This window comes from Sceloporus undulatus, chromosome 1, assembly GCF_019175285.1.
Source record: "Sceloporus undulatus isolate JIND9_A2432 ecotype Alabama chromosome 1, SceUnd_v1.1, whole genome shotgun sequence".
In the NCBI taxonomy this organism is placed as follows: Eukaryota; Metazoa; Chordata; class Lepidosauria; order Squamata; family Phrynosomatidae; genus Sceloporus; species Sceloporus undulatus.
In genome coordinates, this window is record NC_056522.1 from 15781381 (window position 1) to 15807501 (window position 26121).

Here is a 26121-nt window from a genome sequence, read left to right on the forward strand (position 1 = left end):
GATCTGAACTGGAGAGCACAATAATGGCAGAATAGAAGTAATACCCTATCTGCAGCTGAAGTTAATATACGCTTGAAGTTAATATACGCTTAGAGCGTCAAATAGATTGCTGAAAGAAACATGTTTGGTTGTAGGAATTTTGGATAATAGTCTATGATCTGTAGATAATAATTTTTTATTTAGTCTGTATAAACAGAACTTGCAGAATCATTGCAGAAAACTACTGCATGTGTTAGATGTTTATCAGAGAAATATTACCTGCTTGTAATAGAGGGCTGGCCTTACTTTTCTAATTCTTTACTCATTGAATGTGTGCCCAAGAGAACCCTCTAGTGGTGAAAGTGTTATGGAGATCAGAGTACAATAATGGCAGAATGGAAGTATTACCCTATCTGCAGCTGTAGTTAATATATATAGATTTTAAATACTGAGATATGTTTAACATTTTATTTCAGAGATGATGTGCAGCAGTGTCTTACAATAGTACACAATTGCCTAATCGGTTCAGGAAACATTCTTCCACCACTGAAAGGAGAAAGAGTAGCTCACCTGTGAGTAAGCTTGGCTGTGTGCATGTCATAAATAGCATGGTTCACAATATGATATTGTCTGTCACAGAGGACTGAGTAAAAACTACTTTGAGAGCTACCAAAGTGGAAGGAGAAAAGAACAGAGCAGAATCAAAAAGAGGGTTGCATATACTTTCTCTGCCTTGGGTTCTCAGACACTGCTGTACAACAGCAAATACTTTTCATATGGGATGGCAAAAAAAAAAAAACAACCAAAACAAAACACAACTTCTCCACAGCAAGGAATTGCACTTCATAATCACTGAATAATTGGTGATACAATCCTGTGCATATTTATTCAGAAGTAAATTATGTGGAGATTATTGATACCCAGGTAAGTAGGTTTAGGATTGCAGATGAGATTGCCTTTTTTAGGGAAATAGTACTCTCATATCTTGAACTGTGAAATCTATTCATGTGTTAGTTTTTTATTTGTTTTTCTCAGGATGTTTAAAGGGTGTCCTCATTGTACTGTGGTTAGCAGGTGCTTGCTAAAACAGATTAAAGTGAAGTGGGGAGAGGAGGAAAGATTATCTTGTTAAATGATGATTAAATGATAGGAAATCGGACTGGTATATGCTCATTATTCTCAGAAATTTTAAGAGTGACAAATGATAATTGGAAACTGAACAAGCTCATTGAAAGCATCTGTTGTATGTTCTGCAGGGTTCCAACTCTTGTGTCTTTAGAAGAGATTAAACTTTATACTGGTGTTGATTATGGTAAGTTACATCAATCTATCAGATAAAAGAATGGTTTAAATATTGCTGCTGTTTGGCATACTATGTCACTAGTTTCATGTTGGAAGATAACAACTAATTCTGGCTTAGCATATATTTTTTGTCTATACTTTAATATGCAGACAGTAATACCGTATAAAAAGAGACTCATGTTAACATCTCAATACATATGCCCTGATAGAAAATGCCTACAATCCTATCAGATGATAGAGCCCCACTTCCCAAAGCCGTTGCAGTATTTCTGCAATACTAAGAGTGTGTGTGCATGTGCGCATGCCTGACTGTTACAGTGAATAAGGCACATAGAACTTTTTAAAGCTTTTTTGTACCAAAAACTAACCAGCCCTTATTACTGATATTCAGGTATTTGTAGGGACTTCATGAGCCACCTGTCATTAGAAAGAGCTAGATGTGCTCACAGTGATGGTACTTATATTGAGTTTCCTATAGAGTTTCTAGCTATGTTTGAATGAACCTTTTTCATGTCTTCGCAATCTTTCTTGTGCTTATTTTGGTACTTCTGCTCCCAGTGGGCTGTGCCTTGCAATGTCATGTAATTTAAAGTTTAAATTTTATAGATAATGGTCTTACCTTGTCTAGATTTGTCAAGAGAGAATTACAGAGAAACAATCAGCACAGTCACGAGAAAGCTTCTGAGTAAGTGTAGTTTTTAATAATTCCCTTCCATACTTATTTCCATTGCACCTCCATCGTTGCTTAAAAAATTTGTAATACACTGTTTTTTTTTAAAAAACTAATTTAATAAATCAGAAATGAAGGGAGAAGTCCACTGTAATTTACACTTGTTTCCTTTCTACTTAGTCTAGAGTATTTCAGTTCAAAGAAAGTATTCTTTAATCAATAAATTAGTACTTTACTGTCTTACTGAACTGGATTTTCTTCTCTACTATGATAGATTATGTACTTGAGAACTCAGAAGATGACACTAAATCTTTGTTCCTCATCATAAAGGTACAGCTGGAATTTCTGAAGCATTTTCCTTTCCTAAATTTCCACATTAGGCAGGTGGACTTGCTCTTTATAATCCAAATTCTCATTTTACAGATTATTGGTGACCTTTTACATTTCCAAGGGTCACATAAGCATGAATTTGATTCACGGTGGAAGAGCTTTAACTTGGTGAAGAAATCAATGGAGAACAAGGTTGGTATTTGATGTAATTGGTTTAGTTGGTTTAGTTTTACAGACGCCTACAGTGTTTTTGAAGAGAGAAAACCAATTATTAACCATTGGAAGACACCCAGGAGTAAAAATTTCAAGAACAATGAGTATATTCCCAGTATGACCAAGACTGTTTCCATGTACACATAATGGCTTTGTTTGTTTGTTTGCAGCTTCAAGGCAAGAAACAGCATATCAGAGCATTGCTAATTGATAGAGTCATGTTGCAGCATGAGGTAATGTGTACTTCTCCATAGCCAATATTTGCCTGTAGCTCTTCCACCTTTGCTTGAATCTCTAGTACCTGGAACTTATATGTATAAAGTAAATATGCACAGAAGAGAGGAAAATCTAATACAGCATTTTCTATTTAGCTAAGAACACTTACCGTTGAAGGCTGTGAATATAAAAAAGTACACCAGGACTTGATTAGGGACCTTCTGCGTCTGTCCACAAGTTCGTATGGCCAGGTAAGCATTTATTATCCCAGTTGAGTTTTTGTAGACAGGATGTTAATAGCGCTGGGTTTCAGACTGCTGGTTTGCAAGGAATGCAATGCTGTTCTGGCCATAAGTTAAAAAAATTTCTGAGTGAAACTCCTATTTTCTTGTTGATGTCAGGAGGCATGCACAGATATGAGTTATGAATATCACCTTAGGGGGATAGGGATCGCATGACTTTTGTTCTTGGAAGTTTGTGTCCATTTAACCCCTCTTTCCAGGGCTATTCCATGCCTTGTCCATGATGGTTTTCTTTTTTTTAGGTGTATCATTGCTATTTTCAAAATCTTCTAGCTACATCTGGGTTTCCTCCTATTGAAAACAATGTTTTAAAACCTCTTTTTGTTTCTGACTGTTCTTTTTTTTCTTTCTTTGAAAGCAAAAAGAAAAGCTTTCATCTCTTCATATGTGCTTTCTCTCCTTTCTGTCTTGATGCTAGACGTTGGGAAGAAGAAGAGCAATAAAATAGGGAAGTGAAAAGTCATTTCAGCCAGATAGTAATCTGATGGTTAATCATAATCCTAGCAGAATTTGCTGGCAGCACATGATCAAACAGTTGCTCTCTTCACCCAACTTCTTCCCTGTGGCTCCTTCGTGATTCACACAGCCTTCTGCTGCAGGATGGAATTCAGTAGAAGCAGCAGAGAAAGCAAAACTGATTCTTGATAACTCCAGAGATTGACTAGCAAGACAGCCATCTAATTGCTGGAAGGTCATCTGTTGAGTTTTATGCTTTTGTACATCTCATTCCTGACCCTTAGGATGGCTAACCCAACCTTGTCAGCTCAAAATAAACCTAATGTTTATAGCCTTTAGGGCTGAAGGGCGGGGTATAAATACCATAAATAAATATGTAAATAAGTCCATGCCTTATTTGAATCCCACTGGAGTCAAAGATTCAACTTCTGTGGCTGGATTTTTTTTCTTACTGTCTCACTTCTCACTAAGGATAATTTAACAACATATGTTAGTCCCCTTAGGCTGGGGGAACATATTTTCACTACTGAGTGGTACAAGGAAGATGGAGAACTGGCAAGTCCTGCTATATGGGCTAATCAAAGTAACTTTGCTTATCATTACAGACTTGGTCCCTTTAGGCCTGCAAAGACTGTGTTTAGGAGGAGAGTACTACACACTCGTGTCTACAACCTAATCAGCCACTATCCAGCCATCATAGGAAGCAAGTTAACATGAGCAGTGGATGGCTCCTCACACCAACCAGAGAATGGAACATTAGATACTCACCATCCATTCTGGTTTAATATAAAGGAGGCATCCAGTCCTACTTTATAGAGATGGATGGCACCATTTCCTCTTATTTGATTTGGCTTGCTCTGCCCCACTACCAAGCATTGCTTGACCCCTCAGAGTGATATCTGGGTTTTTCTGCTATTAGTTGTTCCATTGTCTGTCCTTTGAAAGCACTCTTCTCTAGCTTTAGCTTGCACCTGGAAGGAAAAATGGAAGGAGGGGTTAAAGGCCTTTGAAGATCACAAGTTGTGTGATCCCCATCTTTCTAGTTGGTTAAAGAAAATAATCTATAACTCTGGATGCTTCTTTCAGACCCATTCAGAATTGATTTTTGTGAGGAATATCCAACAGTCTTTTCTAGCTTTGTGGACTCTTGTGATATTTGGCACATTTTTCTTGTTGTTCAGGGGCCTCAACACTTTCTGTTACTCATATTGCTTGGTGGCCTTGATTAAAATATGTAGTAGTGAAATTAAAGATCCTGCCTACTCTGAAGAGAATACTTTCAATAATGGTTTGAGGAATGTTGATCTCCTCTCCATCTTCAGACACTAAACATCCCTGTCCAGACAAAGGTTTTATTTGCTAGAAATTAGCTTTAAAAACAAGAAAATGCAGAAAACCCACCATTGCTTTGCCTTGCAGGACTATGTTTGCAACCAGTCATTTTATTTGAGTTATTTCTTTCCTTAGGTTAGAAACAAAGCTCAGCAAGCATTCTTCACTGCTCTGGGGACATATAACTTCTGTTGCAGGGACATAATTCCTCTGGTTCTGGAGTTTTTGAGACCTGACAGACATGATGTCACCCAGCAACAGTTTAAAGTAAGGTTTCTGTTATGCTTTTCCAGAGTTTGTTGTTTCTGTCTTACTACATAAATATACAGTAGTCCCTCGGGTTACGAAATTAATTCGTTCCGCGGCTCCGTTCGTAACCCGAGTAATTTCGCAACCCGAAAAGGCTAGCGGCTAGCGCTGGAAAGCCGCTAGCCGCGCTTTGCGGTTTGAATTTCGCGCCGAAAAAAAAATTCGTAACCCGAAAAAAACATCGTAACCCGGAACAGTTTTTTCCTATCTATTTTTTTCGTATCCCGGAAATTTCGTAACGCGATCAATTCGTATCCCGGGGTACCACTGTATTCAATGTACTTTCATAGTTTTCCTAACAAAGTAGCTGTTGCTCATAAGTAGCTGTGTAAACTATATAGTTAACTGTATCGTAACCAAGAATTATAGCAGAGCATGGCCCATGTGCCTCATGCAAGCCCTAGAGTGCATTGTTAGTGGCAACCAAGGATCCCCGACACCAACCACCCCACCCCCAGTTTAAACAAAAAACAGCAGGGTTTTTGTACAATTTTGCCCAAAAACCACACCGAAATCCCTCAAACATTTGAAAACTCATAAAAGCCCTCTCCTCTCACTACATAGCTCTCCCAGAAACACCCCTCCAATCTCAAATGCCTGAGTTTTCTATGTAGTTCCTCTCAAGAATAGTGACAAGAAATAACGCAACATCCCTTTTGGTCACCATTTGGAGAGGGACTACAGAGGAAAATGGAGGCGCGTCTCAGATACTCTTTCTAGTTGCTGTGGGGAGTGGGAGATATTGCCTCTCTCATAATTGCACAACTCTGAATTATAGTAACAAGGAAAAACACAAGACATTAATGTTTCTGTATCTGAGATGTGCCTCTTCTCCTATGCTCCAGTGTCTTTTCTTAGTTCTTTAGAGTGCAATTTTAATACTACCTTCTATCCATTGTATGTGGACAGGTGAAGCTCGGTTTTTCATTAATTTCTCCCACAATTGTAGCATGCCTTTTCTTTGTAGATTTCTCAAACCCTTAACTTGGAACATCTTTTTTCCCTTTTTTATTTATTTATTTTATATATAATATATACATTACACGTACATCCAATAACATACATTGAACACATAAACTTATCAACTTACATGACATACAAACATAAAATCACATGAATACCAAATAACTTCTCATCCTATCTAACATCTTTCTAAAGCATTAAAGATGATTTGCTTGTGGTGGGTTTGATGGATTTGCTTCTGGTGGGTTAAAATCCTTTAAGGAGTCTCGGCTAACGCAATGGCTAGTTGTGCTAGCAGATGTACTTTTAATAGACTTGCAGTCGTGCTTCCTTACATTTCTCTAGTGGTGCAGCATTCTGTGGTGCTCCTGTTGACATTTGAGCATAGCTTTTGCCCTTAGCTGGCTACATCTGTCCTCTTGACAATCCTGTCAGGTTTCACCCAAAGAGCCTTCTTCTGTGTTGACTCTCAAAAGGATTCTGGCCCAGTTCAGTAGAATCCAGGCAGGCTTTCTTGATTAAGCTGCTTAGCTGTTGAATGGGTTAGATTTGTCTTTAATATTTTGCTTAGCATGTGTACAGTTTTGTACTGGAGTGTGTTACACAGCCAATTGGGTAATGTCTCCCAACTTTATTATTGGATGCCTAAGATTAAGAAATTGCAGTTGCAAACAACTTCTGGCTTTCTCTTTTGTTTGTGAGGGAAATTGTAATCATAATGGAAGTCCATTAAATCTAAAGAAATTGTCCTTACCCATGTTTTTGGAGTTTTGATAGTGAGGCAAATGTTTTCATGAAGAAAGATCTGATTTTAAAAGGTAATCTGAGAAACATATATGACCAGTGTTCTAAACTAGCTGGATATATATTTTAAATGATAGGTGAAACCACATGGGGAGTTAGCTTTGTCACTCTGTCTAGGTGGAAATGACTTAAGTTAGCATTTTTGAAATAACAACTGTACGTGTAGGCAGCTAGTAATGGAAAACCCTTGTTGAAACTCTTCAGAAACATCATTTCTAGGTTAAGTATTTCTTCTTAAAACTTATTTTCTATAGGGTGCCTTGTATTGCCTTCTTGGAAACCATAGTGGAGTGTGTCTAGCAAATCTTCATGACTGGGACTGCATTGTTCAAACTTGGCCTGCAATTGTCTCTTCTGGACTCAGCAAAGCAATGTCTCTGGAAAAACCATCCATCGTTAGACTGTTTGATGACCTTGCAGAGAAGATACATCGGCAATATGAAACAATAGGACTGGACTTTACAGTAAGCATGAAATATTACTCACTTAGGAAATGTCTGCATGAAAATAAAAGGTTAAAATGCTAAAAGATTATCTAGTGGCTTTGTAACTCCAATCAGTTTCTTTCATAATGCCTGTGGCTTTAGTAACTCTTACTTCTAATGTGAACCTCACAGAAATCTGGTGCCAAGAGTGTAAATCACTTGGACTTGGTGAGGACATGAGGGAGAGAGTCTTCTCAGTGGCTGCTTCTGTCTCTGGAATTCCCTTCTGCAGGAGACTAGGCTGGCCCTCTCCCTACTTTCCTTTTCCCAGCAAACAAAGACATTTTTTTTATTTAAGCAAGCTTTTAATGGTTAAGCAGGAAAGGTTCTTATTTAGATGTATGCTTTATCTAATTTTTCAGTTTTATATGATCTTAAAATGATTTTATAGTGTTGTAATGTGGGGATTTTTCAATTGTCTTTAAAACCTTTTTTGTAATGGTTTTTAATTTGTTGTCTCTGAAAGCTGCCTTGGGTTCCACCCTGGGAGAACAATGACATATGAGTGAAGTAAATAAAATAATACTAAATATTTATGCAACATCATGTATACAGTTCTATGGGGGAAATGGACAAATATGTTTTGCTGTGTGTGAGAATGTTAGAAAACCATAGTTAATAATAATATGAGTTTCAACACTGTTTAATTACTACAGAGAATTCAAGTTTTAGCTGATAGTTATGTAAAGCAATTTGTGCAGGGTTGGGAAAATATTTGTGGGCATTCAAGAACATATGTTCATCATTTCCAAGGATGTTAAGTTCATTTGGGGAAATGATGCACAGTATGGGGTTGACTGGGACATCAAGGAGTGGATACAAAGAATCAGTGGAACGTATGTAAAAGTCACTTTATTAAATTCTCATTGAGGGGATACAGACAGCCCAAAAGGGTCAGCTTATGAAGGGTGAGTGTTGCTTGTTTTGCTCTGTTTGCCTTTTAAATGCAGAAAACATCTTGCACTTCCTTTGTGAAATGTCCCTTTTTCTAGCAGAAGATTAATTGGTGTCTCCCTCCCCTCCAGGTTCCAGAAAAATGTGTTGAGGTTGCTGTCCTTATGCAGAAATCCAGCGATCTGCACAATGGCTGGACAAGCCTTAGTTCAGAGGAGATTCAGTTGGGAATTCAGCGACAGAAAGAAAGGAATGTTGAGTCCTCTCAGTAAGTGCCAGGGTCCATGATTAGAGAGTTAAGACACCCATACTGAAACCTAAGCACTTTATTTGTAGTTTTTTGTGGGGTTTTCGGGCTATGTGGCCATGTTCTAGAAGAGCTTATTCCTGACGTTTCGCCAGCATTTCTCTGAAGATGCCAGCCATAGATGCTGGCAAAATGTCAGGAATAAACTCTTCTAGAATATGGCCACATAGCCCGAAAAACCCACAAAAAACTATGGATGCCGGCCATGAAAGCCTTCAACTTCACACTTTATTTGTAATTGAACAATTTCTATTTCTCTTTGAAAGCAGAGAGGAGAACGTAGGATTGTCCAGTCTGTCTGCCGAGCCTGGAACTAACATATTTACAACTACAAATGTTTCCTGTAATTCATTACTTTAGGAGATAGACCATGTCCTTCTCTCCTCCACATTTTAGTTCTAATACTTTATTTTAGGCTTAATGAATCACATTTAATTCTGAAACATGTTTTTAACAAGGTCAGTAGATAGAGTGATGGTGATTTTGGCCATATTTTCCGGCGTATAAGACGACCCCCCAACTTTTCAAGTTAAAATATAGACTTTGGTATATGTTGGCCATATAAGACTACCCCTGGAAGTAGGGTTGCCATAACTGTCCACTAAAACCTGGGATAAAATGTAGGACAAATCTAGACCAAACTGTAGGACAACTGCAGGACAAAACTCAGTCCAAAACGTAGAACATTTAAGGTCCTCCATTTTTCTTAAATGCCCTACATTTTTGGCTGAGTTTTGTCCTGCAGTTGTCCTATAGTTTGGTCTAGATTTTGTCCTACATTTTGTCCTGGGTTTTAGTGGACAATTATGGCAACCCTACCTGGAAGGCGGGAGGAGGCCGGCGGCGATCACGCCAGGATGTGGAGCAGGCTGGGTGCGTGCACTGAGCCATGCTGCTCTCTTCTGGCCTCTGTGGAGGCCTGGGAAGGCAAGAGCAGGCTGGGCGCGTGCCAGCTTCAGTGGACCTCTGAAGGTCTGGAAGGTGGGAGGAGGCCGGGTGCACGTGCCAGGTCATGGGGCTCTCTTGCGGCCTGAGCAAGCTGGCCTTAACCCGGCGTATAAGACGACCCCCAACTTTTGACAAGATTTAAAAGGGTTAAAAAGTCGTCTTATATGCCAGAAAATACAGTAATGAGTAACATTAATACTAGTGCATTATAGTATTTCAATAACCCAAATACCCTAAAGACACCATATCTCAACTGATCTAGGAAACTAAGTAGGGTCAGCTCTGGTTAAGACTTGAATGGGAGACTGTAACCAATGCTGTAGGCTGTGTAATAATTAGAAGAAGGAACTGGCAAAACGTTCACTGCGTTTTTCTTGTTTAAGAAAACCTCTGAAATATTATGGGGTCTTGCCATAAGTCGACAGGCAACTTGAGGGCACATGCGCACACTTTATAATTTTTTAAAAGCAGTAGGTAATGCTCATCTTACAGTTGATATCAGACATAAAATATGTGTGTGTTGATTGATTGTAACTTTCCAGTAATCTTGTAGTCTCAAAATTTAGCCTTTCTAATATGTGTTTCTGTTGGCACAAACCTAAGTGGCATCCTATGCAATATTACAGAAATGTAATACTTGCTGTTTCTTATTGTTTTCAGAAACTATGAAAACTTGGTTAACAAGCTCTTAGATTGTGTGGATCAAAGAAATCTGTAAGTATACAAGTGTCTTTTTCAAAATGAAATTCATAGACACTGAGATGTTTTTAAAGAAGAACTGTAGGAACTACTTCCATTCCTTCAACGTTAAGCAGGGAAGAGTCAATTAAAATACAAAGAAAATTCTTCACTGAATTCAAGTTGTTTCAGCATCCTGTTGCAGATTTTGTCTGTGAACATCTAGAAAGCAATGCCATAATCACAAAAAGTCAACACAGGTTTCAGAGAAAAAAGTCATGCCAGACAAACCTTATCTCTTTCTTTGATAAAATTACCAGCTTGGTAGATGAAGGGAATGCTGTGGATATAGTATATCTTGATTTCAGTAAGGCCTTTGACAAGGTTTCCCATGATATTCTTGCAAACAAGCTTGTAAAATGTGGGCTAGACAAGGTAACTGTTAACATGGATTTGTAACTGGTTGACCGATCGAATGCAAAGGGTGCTCAGCAATGGCTCCTTTTCATCCTGGAGAGAAGTGACCAGTGGGGTCCCACAAGGCTCTGTTCTCGGGCCAGTTCTATTCAACATCTTTATCAATGACTTGGAGGACAAAATTGGGGGAATACTTATCAAATTTGCAGATGACACCAAATTAGGAGGAGTAGCTAATACTCCAGAGGACAGGATCAAGATTCAAAATGACCTGAACAGACTAGAAAACTGGGCCATAGCTAACAAAATGAAATTCAACACAGAGAAATGTAAGGTACTGCACTTAGGGCGGAAAAACGAGAAGCACAGATATAGGATGGGGGACACCTGGCTGAATGAAACTATGTGTGAAAGGGACCTAGGAGTCCAAGTAGACCACAAGTTGAACATGAGTCAACAGTGTGATGTGGCAGCTAACAAGGCCAATGCGATTTTAGGCTGCATCAATAGAAGTATAGTGTCTAGATCCAGGGAAGTAATAGTGCCACTCTATTCTGCTCTGGCCAGGCCCCACCTGGAATACTGTGTCCAGTTCTGGGCACCACAATTTAAAAAGGACATTGAGAAACTGAAGCGTGTCCAAAGGAGAGCGACTAAAATGGTGAAAGGTCTGGAAACCATGCCCTATGAGGAACGACTTAGGGATCTGGGGATGTTTAGCCTGGAGAAGAGAAGGTTACGAAGTGATATGATAGCCCTGTTTAAATATTTGAAGGGATGTCATATTGAGGAGGGAGCAAGCTTGTTTTCTGCTGCTCCAGAGACTAGGACCCGGAGCAATGGATGCAAACTACAGGAAAAAAGATTCCACCTTAACATTAGGAGGGACAGTGGAACAAACTCCCTCGAAGTGTAGTGGAGTCTCCTTCCTTAGAGGTCTTCAAACAAAGGCTGGATGGCCATCTGTCGGTGATGCTTTGATTGTGATTTCCTGCATGGCAGGAGGTTGGACTGGATGGCCCTTGTGGTCTCTTCCAACTCTATGATTCTAAGTAGCATGACATGTATTCAGTTTTAGAGATATTCTTGGAAGTGCTCCTGCAGTCTACTTCTATGACTAAGGTTGTGATTTGGAAGTATTCATACCTGCTTCTCAGAAGGAATCTTACAAATGTGGATTTATTCCAGGGAAGGAAAACCTTGAAAAAATGGTTGGATATAAATCGAAGGTCGCTTTCATCTTAGGAGGGTTTGTTTTATTTTGTTTTGTTTTTGCTACTGATGATCTTTATGTTCCTTCCTCTTGGGATTTTTTTACTACTTCCTGCCTTAAAGTAAATGAGAATTACATTCATCCCCACTGAAGTGCAATGTGTGTTAAACATAAAAGCTGTTTCAAGGAGATTTTTGTTGTCGATCTAGAGTTGAGTCGTCTTTTGCCAGTATTGGAATGTTGTTCTGGTGGCCTTTGTTTAGTGATGAAATGTGTTTGGTGAAATTCATTTTGTTCCCTCAGAGTTCTTTCATTTCCTTTATTTTTCCAGACCTTGGAAGTTTGAGCACATTGGCATTGGTTTTCTGTCCTTGCTCTTAAGAGATGACAGGGTGTTACCTGTGAGAGCCATAAAATTCTTTGTGGAATGTCTCAATCATGATGCCCTAGTTGTTCGCAAGGTAAATATGATGAATTTATTTAAATACAAGAACAAGAGAGCTCATAAGAACATTTGGATCAGACCAAATGTCTGTTTATTCAAGCATTATTTTCACAGCAGCTAGAAGGACATGAATGCTGTAGCATTCAGTTAATTGTTTCCCAAAGAAGCTTGCATATAGAGAAACACTGCTTCTGATTCTGGAGATATATTATAATAATATAATATTATTATAATATATATTACATTTTTTCTGATATGGAAACAGGTGGTGAGAAAGAACTGCTTTCTTCATATACTTGCTTTTGATAATAATATTATATTCTTGGCAAATACTAAAAATCAGACATGTCAGGTATATACTGGTTGGAGTACATAGTTTCCTGTGTACAGAACCACTTTACATATAACATTCTTGTATTACCATTTTAAGATGCAACTTCTGTGCAAACTGAATGCATAAATTAGACCTTAGTAAAATGTTACATATGGAATCATAGAAAGTGGCATTACACCAGGTGAAAACTGTCCACAGCTGTCTACCCTGACTAGTAGTGACTCAGTTGTCCCATCACTTGTAATCTGTTCCTTTTCAAAGTGGACATGCTACAAGTTGAACCTGATGTGCTCTGTCCTGTCTCTTGGAGACTGGAATCATTTTTGTAATCGTCAGTAGGAGAAAATAAATAAGAAGAATAGAGAGGCAGACTTAGTACGTACTCCAGAGGGAATCTGGTTTATATGCATGGAGCTATTATATGAAACAGAATATTCTCCTCTCAGATGGGATAAAAAGGTGATATGTCAGAGCTGGAAAAATGTTGGTTCTTCCTACTTGTCGCTTCACAGTAGTTCTAATTTGTGTAGTCCTGTTTAGGTGAGAAGAGGAGGTCAGAATCGGATTCTATTTTTCTTTTCAAGGGTGGTAATGAAGTAATTGACTATTTCGAATTCTTAAAACAAACAAGTTAATTCTCACTTCTGCTCTTAGATGGCAATCTCTGCTGTGGCTGGCATCCTTAAGCAGTTAAAGAGACCTCACAAAAAGGTGCCCATGTGTCCTTTCCAAATCAGTAAGTGTGCTGAACAAAAATGGTTTCAGGTTTGAAGCTAATTTTAACTACTAAAACATTTTAATTAGCATGAATAATTGTACATGTGAGGTGTCTGTTAATATGTAGAATTACATATCCTTGAGTTGTTTCTGCCATGAAGTCTAAGCCCAGCTGCTTTTATGGCTCTCCCAAGAAGTGGTTTCTTTTTAAAACTTAGCTGCCATGACCATTGCAATTTCAGCATTAAAAAAACCATAAAATAGCAGCATGAAGAAGAATAAAGGCTATCATTTTCTGCCCAGTGCTGAGGGTTAATCCACATGTCTTGCCTTGTCCTCTGTATTGCCTGGGAACAGAGATAAGACTCACATGATCTTTGAAAACTTGCTGTTGGCTCTCTACTCCCTCTAAACATTTTTCTCTCCTACCATTGCAGATTGAATATAAGGGGCTCCCTCTCTCTTCTCTGCTTATATCTGTCTTTTATGTTTGGTTTAGTGCTTCTGTTTGAGCCTTTCATGGCAGAAGGGGGCAGAGAGACAAGAGTAGGGTCCCAGAGTTCATATGATACCCACTTCTGGTTTTGAGCAGTACAGGTGATAACTCAATATACTGTATGTGGATTATTTCTTAGCACTTCAGAAGAATGGGTCTTTGTGGTAAGTAACCAACAGTCCGGTGACAGCCTGTAACTTGGTTAATTAATATAGAACAAAAATATAAAAGAGTGAACTAAGGTGTTCCTGAGGTCAGTCAATAATCTAAGTGTTGATTGAATATAACATTCCAGTATTCTTGCAGTCTCAAAAGCAAATTTAGCCTTGGATTAAGACTCTGGTATCTCATTCATACTACAAAATGTTTAGTGCTATATTCCACTTTAACTTCTGTGGCAACTTCCTGTGGAATTCTGGGATTGACAGTTTAGAGAAGGGTAGGAGAGAAAAATACATAGCAATACAGGAAATGAGTCAATAAAACAGGCAACAAAAGAACATCAAATAGCAAGCATTCCCAGGCATTGCATGATTGTCACTTGCTATTTGATATTCTTTTGTTGCCTGTTTTATTGAATCATTTCCTGTATTGCTATGTATTTTTATGTATTATCCTATTATTTCTTAGATTGTATGCCATAGGCAGGTTTACTCTTTTATATTTATTGTTTTTATGTTCAGCGCTGTGCAAATCTACAGCGCTATATAAATTAATAATAATAATAATAATAATACTGAAACCTGGGATACTGAGCCAGTGAGGTGTAGTGGTTTCAGTGTTGGACTGCAACACTGGAGACCAGGGTTTGATTCCCAGCTCGGCTGTAAAAACTACTGGGCAACCCTGGGAAAATCACATGCACTCAGTCTTAGGGGAAGGTAATGGCAAATCTCCTCTGAACAAATCTTACCAAGAAAACCCCATGATAGGTTCACCTTATGGTCATTGTAAGTAAAAAATGACTTGAAAACACACAGTAACAACAATAGCAACAACAACAACAGAAAATTGTTACCCAGAGAGTTCTGGTGCTTCATCAGACTGCAAGTTCCAGGATCCCATAGAATGTTGCCATGGAAGTTGAAGTGGAATATAGCTCTGTACAGATTGAATGGGCTGTGGGAAACCAGGATTCAAATCCTTGTTTAGCTGTGGAAACCCACTAGTTGACCTTAGGCAAATCATACTCTCTCAGCTTTAAAGAAGGGCAGTGGCAAACCTCCTCTGCATAAATCTTGCCAAGACAATCCTTAACCCTTCATAAGATAATGCTGAATTGAAAGCACATAGTTTGAAACATAATATTGAATGTGGATATTTTAATATGTTGTGAGCCGCTTTGACTGTCTCGTCACAGAAAAGCGGGATAAAAATAAAAGTTTTATTCTAACAACAATAATATGGGAGGATTCAAATGGAGTGCTCTGCCATCCAGTACCAAATGCCAAGAGCCAAAATTGATGTCTGGTTATAAACCGTAAAATAAACCGTGGTTTGTTTGCTGACTTTCAAGCTGCAAAACTAACCTTGATTGTAAAATGCCTCTCCACAACATGGGTTATGGCAGGGGTAGGCAACCTTTTTGAGTCGGGGGCTGGGTTGCTATCCCTCAGACAACTGGGGGGCCCGAAGCCAAAAAAATAATTAAATATTTTTTTAAAAAACAATAAATAAATAATATTTATTATCTCTTTTAGGCACCCACCCACACACAAACGCCACATCCCCACACTATATCCCTAATCCTCCACCTTCCCGCAGCCCAGTTGTCTCTTTTAGGCACCCACACACACACGCCACATCCCCACACTATATCCCTAATCCCCCACCTTCCCATAGCCCAGTTGTCTCTTTTAGGCACCCACCCACCCACCCACCCACACACACACACACAAACGCCACATCCCCACACCACAACAACAACCACCACCAACACCCAAAAACCCTACACGTGTCTAATCCCCCCACCATTCCCTCCTCCGTACCCACACACCCCTACACAACAGAACCTCACAACTCCCCCACACACACACACACACTGCCATCACAACGCCTCCTTCTAGGGGCGTCCTTCAGGGAGGGGGAGGAGGCAGCGGCGGGGGATGCAGGGCAGAAGGCAGCAAAGACATGCAGGACTAGGCAACGGCCGGGCCAGGCCCAGGCGCAATGCAGGCCTCGGCTGGATCCGGGAGAGAGATGGGTGCCTCCTCCTTTCTCTGTGTGGAGAGAGAGCGGAAGGGCAAGCTGTGCCTGGAAAAAGGAGCTGTGGGCCCTCCTCTCCGGCTGCAAAGAGAGAGACACGGATGCAGGCGCCTCTTCTTGTCGCTCCCTCCTCAGGTAGGAGGGTTAAGGATAATAATGGAGGAGGAGGAAGAGGAGGAGGGGGCGGCAATCTGCGGTAATCAGCGGCAGGACTGGGCTGGGGCCGGTCCCAAGGACTCGCTGGGCCGGATCCGGCCTGCGGGCCATAGGTTGCTGACCCCTGGGTTATGGTAAAGTAAGTGCTTATAAAAATAATGGAATAAAGGTTTTGGTGACCCAAGAAGTTTCTGACCTTTAGTTCTGACTAAACAATAGCAACACTTAGCAAAGCATTCAGAGTGGCTTGCAGGGAGTTTTGTACATAGTGATGTGTTACACACTGTGAATCAGCAGCTTCTAAAAATGCTATTTCTTATTGAGCAAGACCAAGAATAAACCACTTTGCAATAATTCAGTGCATTTATTCTGTGCCTGCTTTTGTTTTAATAGGTTTTCATTTGCTTGTTCTCTGCTTCTGTTTTTGACTTGGTTTTGTCTGCTGTCTCTGGTCACTGCTTCATTGTATTATTGTTGGGTTTTATAGTTTTAATAAGACTATAAACTGTCCATAGAGCTATGGTTTGTAAGAAGGAAATAAATTATAGTGATGAAATAAAGAACAGTGGGTTCATACTACAGTTTTAATAATTTTATCCTTATTTGAAAGCAAATTGTTACATGACTTGAGTTGACAGAAAATGAAGGGTACTAAAGATTTACAAGTGATTCAAGGAAATAGAAAATATATAATCATCACAGGCTGCATCCACACTGCAGAAATAATCTGGTTTGACACCAGTTTAACTGCCATGGCTCAGTGCTACGGATTCCTGCAAACTATAGTTTAACTGTATTTTTATTCTTTTAATATGTAATCTATTTTAATATTCTAACAATTTAATTCTCTTTTAATGTATCATTTTTATGTTCTTAATTGTATTGTTTTTAAATGTTGTGAAGCCACTCTGAGTCCCAGTTCTGGGAAAAGAGCAGGATACAAATAAATATAATAGTAGTAGTAGTAGTAGTTTTGTGAGACATTTAGTCTTCTTTGTCAGAGAGCTCTGGTGCTACAATAAACAATTTCCAGAACTTCTTATCACTGAGTCATGCCAGTTAAAGTGGCCACAGTGCAGAAATAATCCTGTTTGAGACCACTTTAACTTCCCTTGCTCAATGCTAGTGAATTCTGGGAACTGTAGTTTTGTCAGACATTTAGCCTTCTCCGTCAGAGCAGTTCAACTGGTGTCAACCTGGATTATTTCTGCAATAGATGTTTATCACACTATGCTCTTAAAGAGGTACTATTCCAGTGTGACTCCTCTAGCAGCCTCCTGTTGCATGCTGGGATTGGCAAGTTTAAGGAGCTGAACTTCTCTGCCTGAGAATTCTAAATACCCCTCCTTAAAACTGCCAATCCCAGCATGCAACAGGAGGCAGCTAGAGGAGTCACACTGGAATAGTACCTCTTTAAGAGCATAGTGTGATAAACACCATAGCCACATACTATCTAATTACCTATCTGAGGAAAATGTCAATAGCTCCAAGTTGCAAAATGCGACAGGAAAGGCTGTTTGCATGCTGATGCGTAAATTTAACAGACAGTGGTTTTCTCCTTTTTGCAAAAAAGGTGGAGCTGCTCATCCTTCTACTATCCAGGCTGGTGACAGACCTGATAACCAGTGGTTGCATTATGAAATCGCCAATTTACCAAAGACAAAACAGGCTTGGGAGACCTGCCATTTTGTGGAAAAAACACACTGGGGATACTACACCTGGCCTCAGTAAGTACTGGCTTATATTCCCTGTCCAGTCATCACGAAAGGAAGTGGAAACACGTCATACTCTCCATCCTATCATGCCAGTTGTCCATTTGTCTTCTCAGAGATTAACAAAATTTGCTCACACTTTATTTGACAAGCAGTAAAATTACTTCTTCAGTGTTCATTTTATATTTGCATAACTCTTTGGGGTATGCATACATATAATAGAGAGTCTAATCTGTAATAAAAGAGAATGGGAATGTATCTGACAGGGTTTCAGCTCAGAACCCATGAAACCTAGACTCCTGAAACTTGTCACTCATACTAAATGGACTCTAGGGGTGTATACTTGAAAGTTACTTAGTTTTTTAAACAAACTAGTTAAATTAAATGTCTTGAGTTTGATGCCTGCAGTACCATCTTCATACACTGCTGAAAGACTGCGTTAGCCAGTAGATGGGATTGCAGCCCATATAGTTTGAAGCTGTGGAGAGTAGTGTGACACAGGTCCAAAACACACTGCAAAAATAATCCAGTTTGAGACCACTTTAACTGCCCTGTCTCAATGCTGGGGAATTCTGGGAACTGTAGTTTTGTCAGACATTTAGCCTTCTCTGTCAGATAGTTCTAGTGTCACAACAAATTGCAATTCCCAGGATTCCCTAGCACTGAGCCAGGGCAGTTAAAGCAGTCTCAAACTGGATTATTTCTGCAGTGTGTTTTGGACTATAATTGCAGGGCTCCTTGCTGTTGTGGGATAGTCTTCTTTTATGTCTATGGAGTATTCAGGAAGTGGCACTCAGCATGACCGTGGGCCTGCTTAGGGGTCTAGCCTCTATGCCTTCGTTTTCTTGGGGCAATCGTGTTGCCAACTCTGACAGTTGTATAACTTTGCTTGAAGGCCCTGTCGTATCAAATTAAAGTTATTCCAACCTGTATGAAACCTGATAGAGTGGGGCATTGGTATCCACTGGAGTTTGGTTTCAGGACACCCGTGGATTCCAAAATTCATGGATGCTTAAATCTCATTGTATACAATGGCATAGTAAAATGGTGCCTCTTGTATAAAATTGCAACATCAAGATTTGTTTTATTATTTTAAAAAATATTTTCAAGCCATGGATGGTTGAATCCATTGATACAAACTCTGTGGATAAGGAGGGCAGACTTTACTTTCATTAATGTATCAGAAGTAGTGTGCATCTAAATTTGAACTTTGTCATGTTACTTTTTAAACAAAATAACAGTGTGTTAACTACTTTCCTTGTTATCAGAAGATCTTTCCACAACCTGGTGTCCTCCACATGTGCTGGAGTACAATGTCCTATATCCCCCAGCAGCACAGCTGTGGAAAGCTTACTCTGATAATCTCCTTTATTCATGCTGTCATGACTTACAGTATGTTGCAGTGATGAACCAGGAATTGGTATTTTTCTTGTTCACCAATACGATAAACTGGTAATTCCCCTCTCCCCCGTATTTTCTAGAAATATGGAAATCTATGCTTCAGCAGAAGAGCAACCAAAGCTTGGAAGGAGTAGAAAGGAACTTTCAGAGGTGAGTGACATTCTCCTGAGAGTCGGTCTTGTCTGATACAAGGCGTGTGTGTGTGTGTGTGTGTGTGTGTATAGAATTTTTTTAGTAGTAGGAGGTGAGTTTGAACAGTGAAAAGGTCCTTATTAATTAACTAGGCTTCACATATCTCCCATATCTCTTCACATAAATTAGAATGGAAATAGTGACTTTTAGCTACAAACAGAAAAAAAAGCCTGATAACCTGATACTTTTTTTCTTAAGTAGAGATTCATTCTGTAAATCAGTTGTAATATTGTGATATTTTCCTTTATAGGAAAAACAGGTGAAAGCAACTGTGCACAGCTTCTCTGGGCTTGTTTACAAATCTGTGGTTTTCAGTAACTGAAGTATGAAATTATTCTTGGGTTGGCAACTGTAACTATAACTTATGTATCTCATTATTTGAATTTGCCAGTCCATCATCTCTGAACTTTGAGGATGCCAAGAATGTGATAAGTCAGATCCAGGTTTAATTACAATGAGAAATATATTTGTTTGAAAGAACTTACAGCACATACAGGCATTTCCCACAAAAAAAGTTGAATCAGGAGGCTGACATCTTGTACAGAACAGTCAGCCTGTCTGAACACTGTCAATGGTATATAGAGTATAATTTGTAACATAATTGTTTACAGGCACCAAAGAAGACTTATATAAGTGATTAACTGCAGGTGTCATACATGAAAAGTTGAACTAAACATTCTAAGAAAGGGGGAAAATAGTAACAATTTTATGTAGAAAACAATTGCGGGTGGAGGATTTGTGACTATGATAATTCCCAGCTTTTACAGTTCTCAGTAAGACTTGGGGGTTGAGATACTGTAGCCACATAGTTGACACCATACACTATAGAGATTTCTATTTCTGTTCTTTCTTTCTTACAGGCAGAACAAGTAATTTATGATCACTTTTCTGATCCAAAATTTGTTGAGCAGTTAATCAAGTTTCTTTCTTTAGAAGATAGAAAAGGAAAAGATAAATTCAATCCTCGCAGATTTTGCCTCTTCAAGGTGACTAGTTTTATATTGCTATGATTATTTGCCTCCTCCAAAAAATAAAAGGAATCCAGGGCTAAAACGCCCTGTTGTAAATGATATGTGCAGTTAATGCTTTGTAACTGTTATATTGTATACAAGCCTGGGTGTGGGATCATTTGAAGTTTTGTGAAGTTATGAAATTGTAAATGAATGTTGGGGGCCAAGCACTCCTCTCTTCATGCACAGCTTCAGATCTTAATTTCTGGTTTGTGTTAAGCCAGAATTCTGCATTGTATCTAAATGGGGGACTGAGGCCTAATGGCAGACAATGATACAAAATCTCTAGGACTTCATAAATACAGTCTGTCTTTTATGACGTCTTGAATAATTGTCAGAACCAGTTCACTGTATTTAACTTCACTGTGTTGTTCTCTGCAATAATTTGGAGGCTTTAATACTCTGAAGGCACTAGATCCTATCTGATCTTGGAAGCTAATCGGGGCTGGTCTACACTGGCCAGAATATGCCTAGTCACTCCTGGACTATACTGGCCCTAAAACTGCCCCAAATGGGCCCCATTACCTGGGCATGCCAGAGTAACGTTGGGCAGCTGTTTACACAGTCTGCCACTGGTGCAAGTCACTCCCTCTGAGATAGAAAACGAGGCAACCAGCATCAATTCCATGGCTGGGCACCTTTCTGTGAACTCAGAGAGAGCAACCCACAGTGGTGGCTGGCACAGCAGGATGCTGTGAACAGTCACCTGGCATTGCTGCAGAGTGCTCTGCATTTTATTGGAAGATGCAGAGAAAAATGGTGAGTTTTTTAAATTTAATTTAAGGCAGGGATGGCCAGATTCGCTGTGAAACTGCTCTTTTCTTGTGAAGACAGTCCACTGTCAAATTGGACCTTTGGCCCTGTGTCATCTGAACAGGACACAGCGAGGGCAAGGGGAAGCCAGGTTTAATAGCCTGTATAAACATGCCCCAGGTGAGCCATGGTTAGTACTTGGATGGGAGATTGCCAAAGAATAGCAGTTGCTGTAAGACATATTTTAGTGGAAGACTCTGAGTATTCCTTTCCTAAGAAAATCCTTTAAAATTCATGGGGTTGACATAAATTGACAGGTGACTTGAAGGCACATGCACACACTCTGGAAAGCTTGCATTCTGAAAGAAATATACATAACACACATGTGGAAGGCACTTACATGCAAAAATATTTTGAGCAAAATATTACAAATAGCTCAGGAGGTATTTGTACTATGATGAGATTTATTTTATTTTATTTTTTGTCCTTTGGAATACTCCTCTTGCTTTGCAATTCCCACACAATTCAGTTGATATTATAAACAGCTTTTCAAACTTGAGAAGGTTTTAAGAACTTACTTCCATTTGGTGTGAGCATAGGGTTGTGATTCAAGAAAGGTAAAAAAAATGCATTATTCCATATGCACAGCTGTTGCTGTGCCTGCACTGCAGAAATAATCCAGTTTGACCCCACTTTAACTGTCATGGCTCAGTGCTATGGAATTCTGGGAACTACTTTTGTGAAACATTTAGCCTTGTCTGTCAGAGAGCTCTGGTGCCAGAACAAATTACAAATCTCAGAATTCCATTGAGTCATGGCAGTTAAAGCAGTAAATTGTGTGAGAAATCTTCCTCTGTTTTGAATATTATTCATGTATTCTAAAGAAGTGACATTCTGGAATTGTTAAATTAAAAGTGTGCAAGCCCTTTTTGTAAAGGTAATTAGAACTATTCAGGCATAGTACTAAACATCTTCTTTTAACAGGGCTTGTTCAGAAACTTTGATGATGCTTTTTTTGCCTGTACTGAAACCACACTTGGAACGTCTTGCTGTAGATTCCCATGAAAGTACCCAGCGCTGTGTGGCTGAAATTATAGCTGGCTTAATAAGAGGGTCTAAACACTGGACATTTGAGAAGGTAATGTGTTGTGTACCTTGGCAAAAATTGCTGACTTTCAAAAAGTAGTATTTATTCTTAACGATGAACACCATAAACAGAAATAATTCAAGTTCAGCTGAAAATGCGAAAAATCATACCTACTTTTGAAAGTTGTTCCCTAAGAAGTAATCCTCAACCAACAAAAATAAGGATTTTTTCAGAATATTTAAACAGTACTAATAAGAATGTTTACATACAGGGTGCCTGCGCCATGTGCAGATGCATTTTACACGGCTTCCAGCTTACGCAGAAGCCACTCAGGGAGAACAACAATGGCGCGTGCGCCCATAGCCGCCCTGCCACATGCATGCGCCCCATTATTTCCTATGGGGCTTGAGGATAGGCAGATTTTCCCTTACGTGGGGCGATCCAGAATGGATCCCCCACATAAGAGGAGGGCCCACTGTAGTAAAGAAGATCTTCTCTCTTTAAGGCAGACTGTTTTCCCCAAAACTAAGAACTCAGTGCGTTCGGGTTTTGTTGTTGGATTGGTTTTGTTTCGGTTGTTCAATTATCAAAGCTATAAACATTCTGACAGAAGTTTAAAATTATGCATATTTGAGGTTTACGTGCTGAATTTTATTTTGCCCTGTCCTTGTAAAAAATGAAACTCTTTGTTGTAAAAAATTGGAACTGTCATGTATAGATCTCATATCATCCTTTTTTCCTTGTCTCTCTTTTATGTACAGGTGGAGAATCTCTGGAAAGTTCTCTGTCCACTTCTAAGAACAGCTTTATCCAACATTACAGTAGAAACATATAACGACTGGGGGGGCATGTATAGCAACATCATGTGTAAGTTCTGCACGTTCCATGCCATGCAATGTTTAGAAAGCACACATGTTATCTTTAATCAGTTTTTGTAGATTTTTGATGGGTTCCGTGTACATCCCTGTTAATCTTGAGGTTAGTAAGGAAACTATCCAGTAGTTAGTCCTGCATCTCTTCATCTAGCCCAAAATATTTTGCCAAGCTATATATAGCAAGATGTTTCCTTTTAAACTAGTTTGGGAAAGAAGGGTTTGTTAGGAATTAAAAAAACATGTTATTATGCTATAAAAGCCACTGTTTCATGCGACAGAAATGTTTGATACTGAATTGCTTTTCAAAAAGCTTTCCTAATACTCCCCCTCCCTTGAAATGATTTTTCTCTCTTTTCTTTTTAAAAAATGTTGATACAGGAGAGCAGAGATCCCCGGAAGCTGCACTGGTTGTTTGAATTGTTGTTGGAGTCTCCTTTGAGTGGTGAAGGAGGGTCATTTGTTGACGCATGGTAAAAACTTTAATTTCATCCATTTGAGATTTTAGGTATGGGTGACAGTGAGGCTCAGGTTTATACAGAACAGGTAGTTCCTCTGGTAGCAAATAATAGAAGATGTGTGTTATAAGTGATGATCTCACCATTCTGCTGTCTGGCTCCTCATGGAGAAAATGGCTTAAATATGATTGATTTCCTTAACTGAATACTGTAGGTTAGGTAGAGACTTGACATTATAGCAGTATTGTAGGGAATTTTGTTGCATAAATTCTTATGTGAAGATGCTCAAATTTATTTTTCAAATTGTCCACCACATATATTGTGATAAAATTATGTGAGACATTGGAATATGCTTGCAGTTCTGCCAGTATGATTAAATTAAAAGATCTACTGAGGAAATAAATGTTATTACTGGTCAGTGAAGGCAATAAATGCTGCACTGGTATAACTTAGTTTAAGACAGGTCATAATTGTTTAGGCTGCTCATATCACATTAGGACATCCTACTGAGGATGATTTTCTTGAGAAGGGATCAGAGATACTCGTAAACATTTAGGTGGTTGAATACAAGATCTAAGGATCCTTTCTCTTGATACAGTAGAAGGAGGAAGTCTTTGGCTGAAGCATGCTCTTGAGGTTGATCAGATAAATGATTTATTCTTAATATAATGAAGAATTGTAGTTCTATGATTTTGTTTTTTTTTCTGTCAAAATATTTATATTTATCAACTGAATGCTGAAAATGTAAAGGATTTGTTTTTGTTTTCGTAGTGTTCACAATTTGTTTTCGTTACACAAAAAGTAATCTCTTACACTCCCTCTGCTTACACCACCTTTACCCTTGGTGAAGGTAAATGTGTGCTTTCTTGAATTTCTTTTCTTGAAGTACCACACATGTTTATTTGTTTTTCTCCTTTTCCCTCCTCTAGTCGTCTGTATGTGCTCCAAGGGGGGCTTGCACAGCAAGAATGGCGAGTCCCAGAGCTGCTGCACAGATTGCTGAAGTACCTGGAACCTAAACTCACCCAAGTTTACAAAAATGTCAGAGAGAGGATAGGAAGGTTGGTACCAGGTCTTAAATTCCTGCACTGTTTTTAGGGCTACAACTAAAACAAACAAACAAACAAAAGCCCCAACAACCACTGATTGAGTAAATAAGATGTTTTTGATTAATAGATGTATGTTGTGAGTGGGAAGCAGTATGATGTAATGGTTTTGAGCATTGGACTGCGACTCAGGAGACCAACATTTGAATGACCACTCAGACATGGAAACCCACTGGGTGACCTTAGGCAACTCACACATTCCCAGCCTCAGGAAGGTAAAGGCACCCCCCCCCCCCCCCCCCCCCTCCCCTGCCCCCCCCCCCGGAAGGAAAAGGCCCCCCCCCCCCAGCTCATATCTTGCCAAGAAGGCCCCATGATAGGGTCACCATAAGTTGGAAATAACTTGAAGGCACACAACAGCAGCAACATGTTGTAGATCAGGGGTAGGCAACCTGCGGCCCGCGGGCCGGATGCGGCCCGGCAAGGCCTTGGGACCGGCCCCAGCCAGGTCCTGCCGCCGATTGCTGCCGGGACCTTTGGGGGGCAATTGTCTATAGAAGCCTCAGAAACATGCATTTATATTAACATTTTTTAAAAAACCAGCAAATTTTTTCGCGTGTCCTCCATTTTTTTAAAAAAAGTGTCTTCCATTTGAAAATTTTGTCCTACATTTGTCCTGGTTTATTTATATATTTAATTTTAATTTTTTTTATTTAATTATTTATTTTTTGGCTTCGGCCCCCCAGTTGTCTGAGGGACAGCAACCCGGCCCCCGGCTCAAAAAGGTTGCCTACCCCTGTTGTAGATGGAATGTATCTATCTTAGAAGGTACATGCTTCCTGTCCTGCAGGAAAGAATAGTTTTTCTAAGATGCTACTTACAAAGGTATATGAAACATCATTTTAAAAATAGCTTTTTTTCCTTCAGATATTTTTTTTATTTATATGCAAACTTTTATAAATTTGATTTTTGTCAGGAACAGAACAGAATGATTATTTCATTCCAGCGATCTTTGCAGAAGATTACCTGTTTCTTCCCAGGCTACATACATAGTGTTGGTCTTAGCTTTAAAGCTCTAAATGGTTTTGGGGATGTTTCCACAGGACTGTCCTGTCCTGTTATGCACTCATGTGCATTTCTTTTCACATTTGAAGTCCTCCTTCAGGCAGGTGAGCATAAGGCACTATTTTCTTTAGAATACAGTGCTTAGAGTGGCCTATATATAGGCTCACTGCTTTATGCCTTCCAGTGCCTGACAAAGATGTTTGAGAAGGGTAAACTAGTGGAAGTTTGCTCATAAGATGTTTGTTTTTTTTACTTCTGTTATCTAATGCTTCTTTGTTGTTATTTTGCATTCTTGTGTTAGCTGCTTTAAGTTCCATAGTGGGAGAAAAGCAAATACACACACACATATACACA

General features: G+C 39.3%; 1 protein-coding gene across 1 annotated transcript in view; it reads left to right on the forward strand.

Annotated features, from left to right (window-relative positions):
• The window catches only part of PSME4 (proteasome activator subunit 4), a 128408-nt gene that overhangs the window by 85999 nt on the left and 16288 nt on the right, over positions 1 to 26121 (forward strand). Inside the window, 22 exon segments of the mRNA XM_042440031.1 lie at positions 456 to 551; positions 1236 to 1291; positions 1910 to 1966; positions 2226 to 2281; positions 2375 to 2473; positions 2665 to 2727; positions 2866 to 2961; positions 4936 to 5067; positions 7131 to 7340; positions 8387 to 8523; positions 10171 to 10224; positions 12150 to 12279; positions 13252 to 13333; positions 17745 to 17898; positions 19365 to 19434; positions 20337 to 20462; positions 22224 to 22250; positions 22252 to 22377; positions 23088 to 23168; positions 23170 to 23193; positions 23580 to 23671; positions 24586 to 24717. Coding sequence (XP_042295965.1) covers positions 456 to 551; positions 1236 to 1291; positions 1910 to 1966; positions 2226 to 2281; positions 2375 to 2473; positions 2665 to 2727; positions 2866 to 2961; positions 4936 to 5067; positions 7131 to 7340; positions 8387 to 8523; positions 10171 to 10224; positions 12150 to 12279; positions 13252 to 13333; positions 17745 to 17898; positions 19365 to 19434; positions 20337 to 20462; positions 22224 to 22250; positions 22252 to 22377; positions 23088 to 23168; positions 23170 to 23193; positions 23580 to 23671; positions 24586 to 24717 — 2100 coding nt within the window.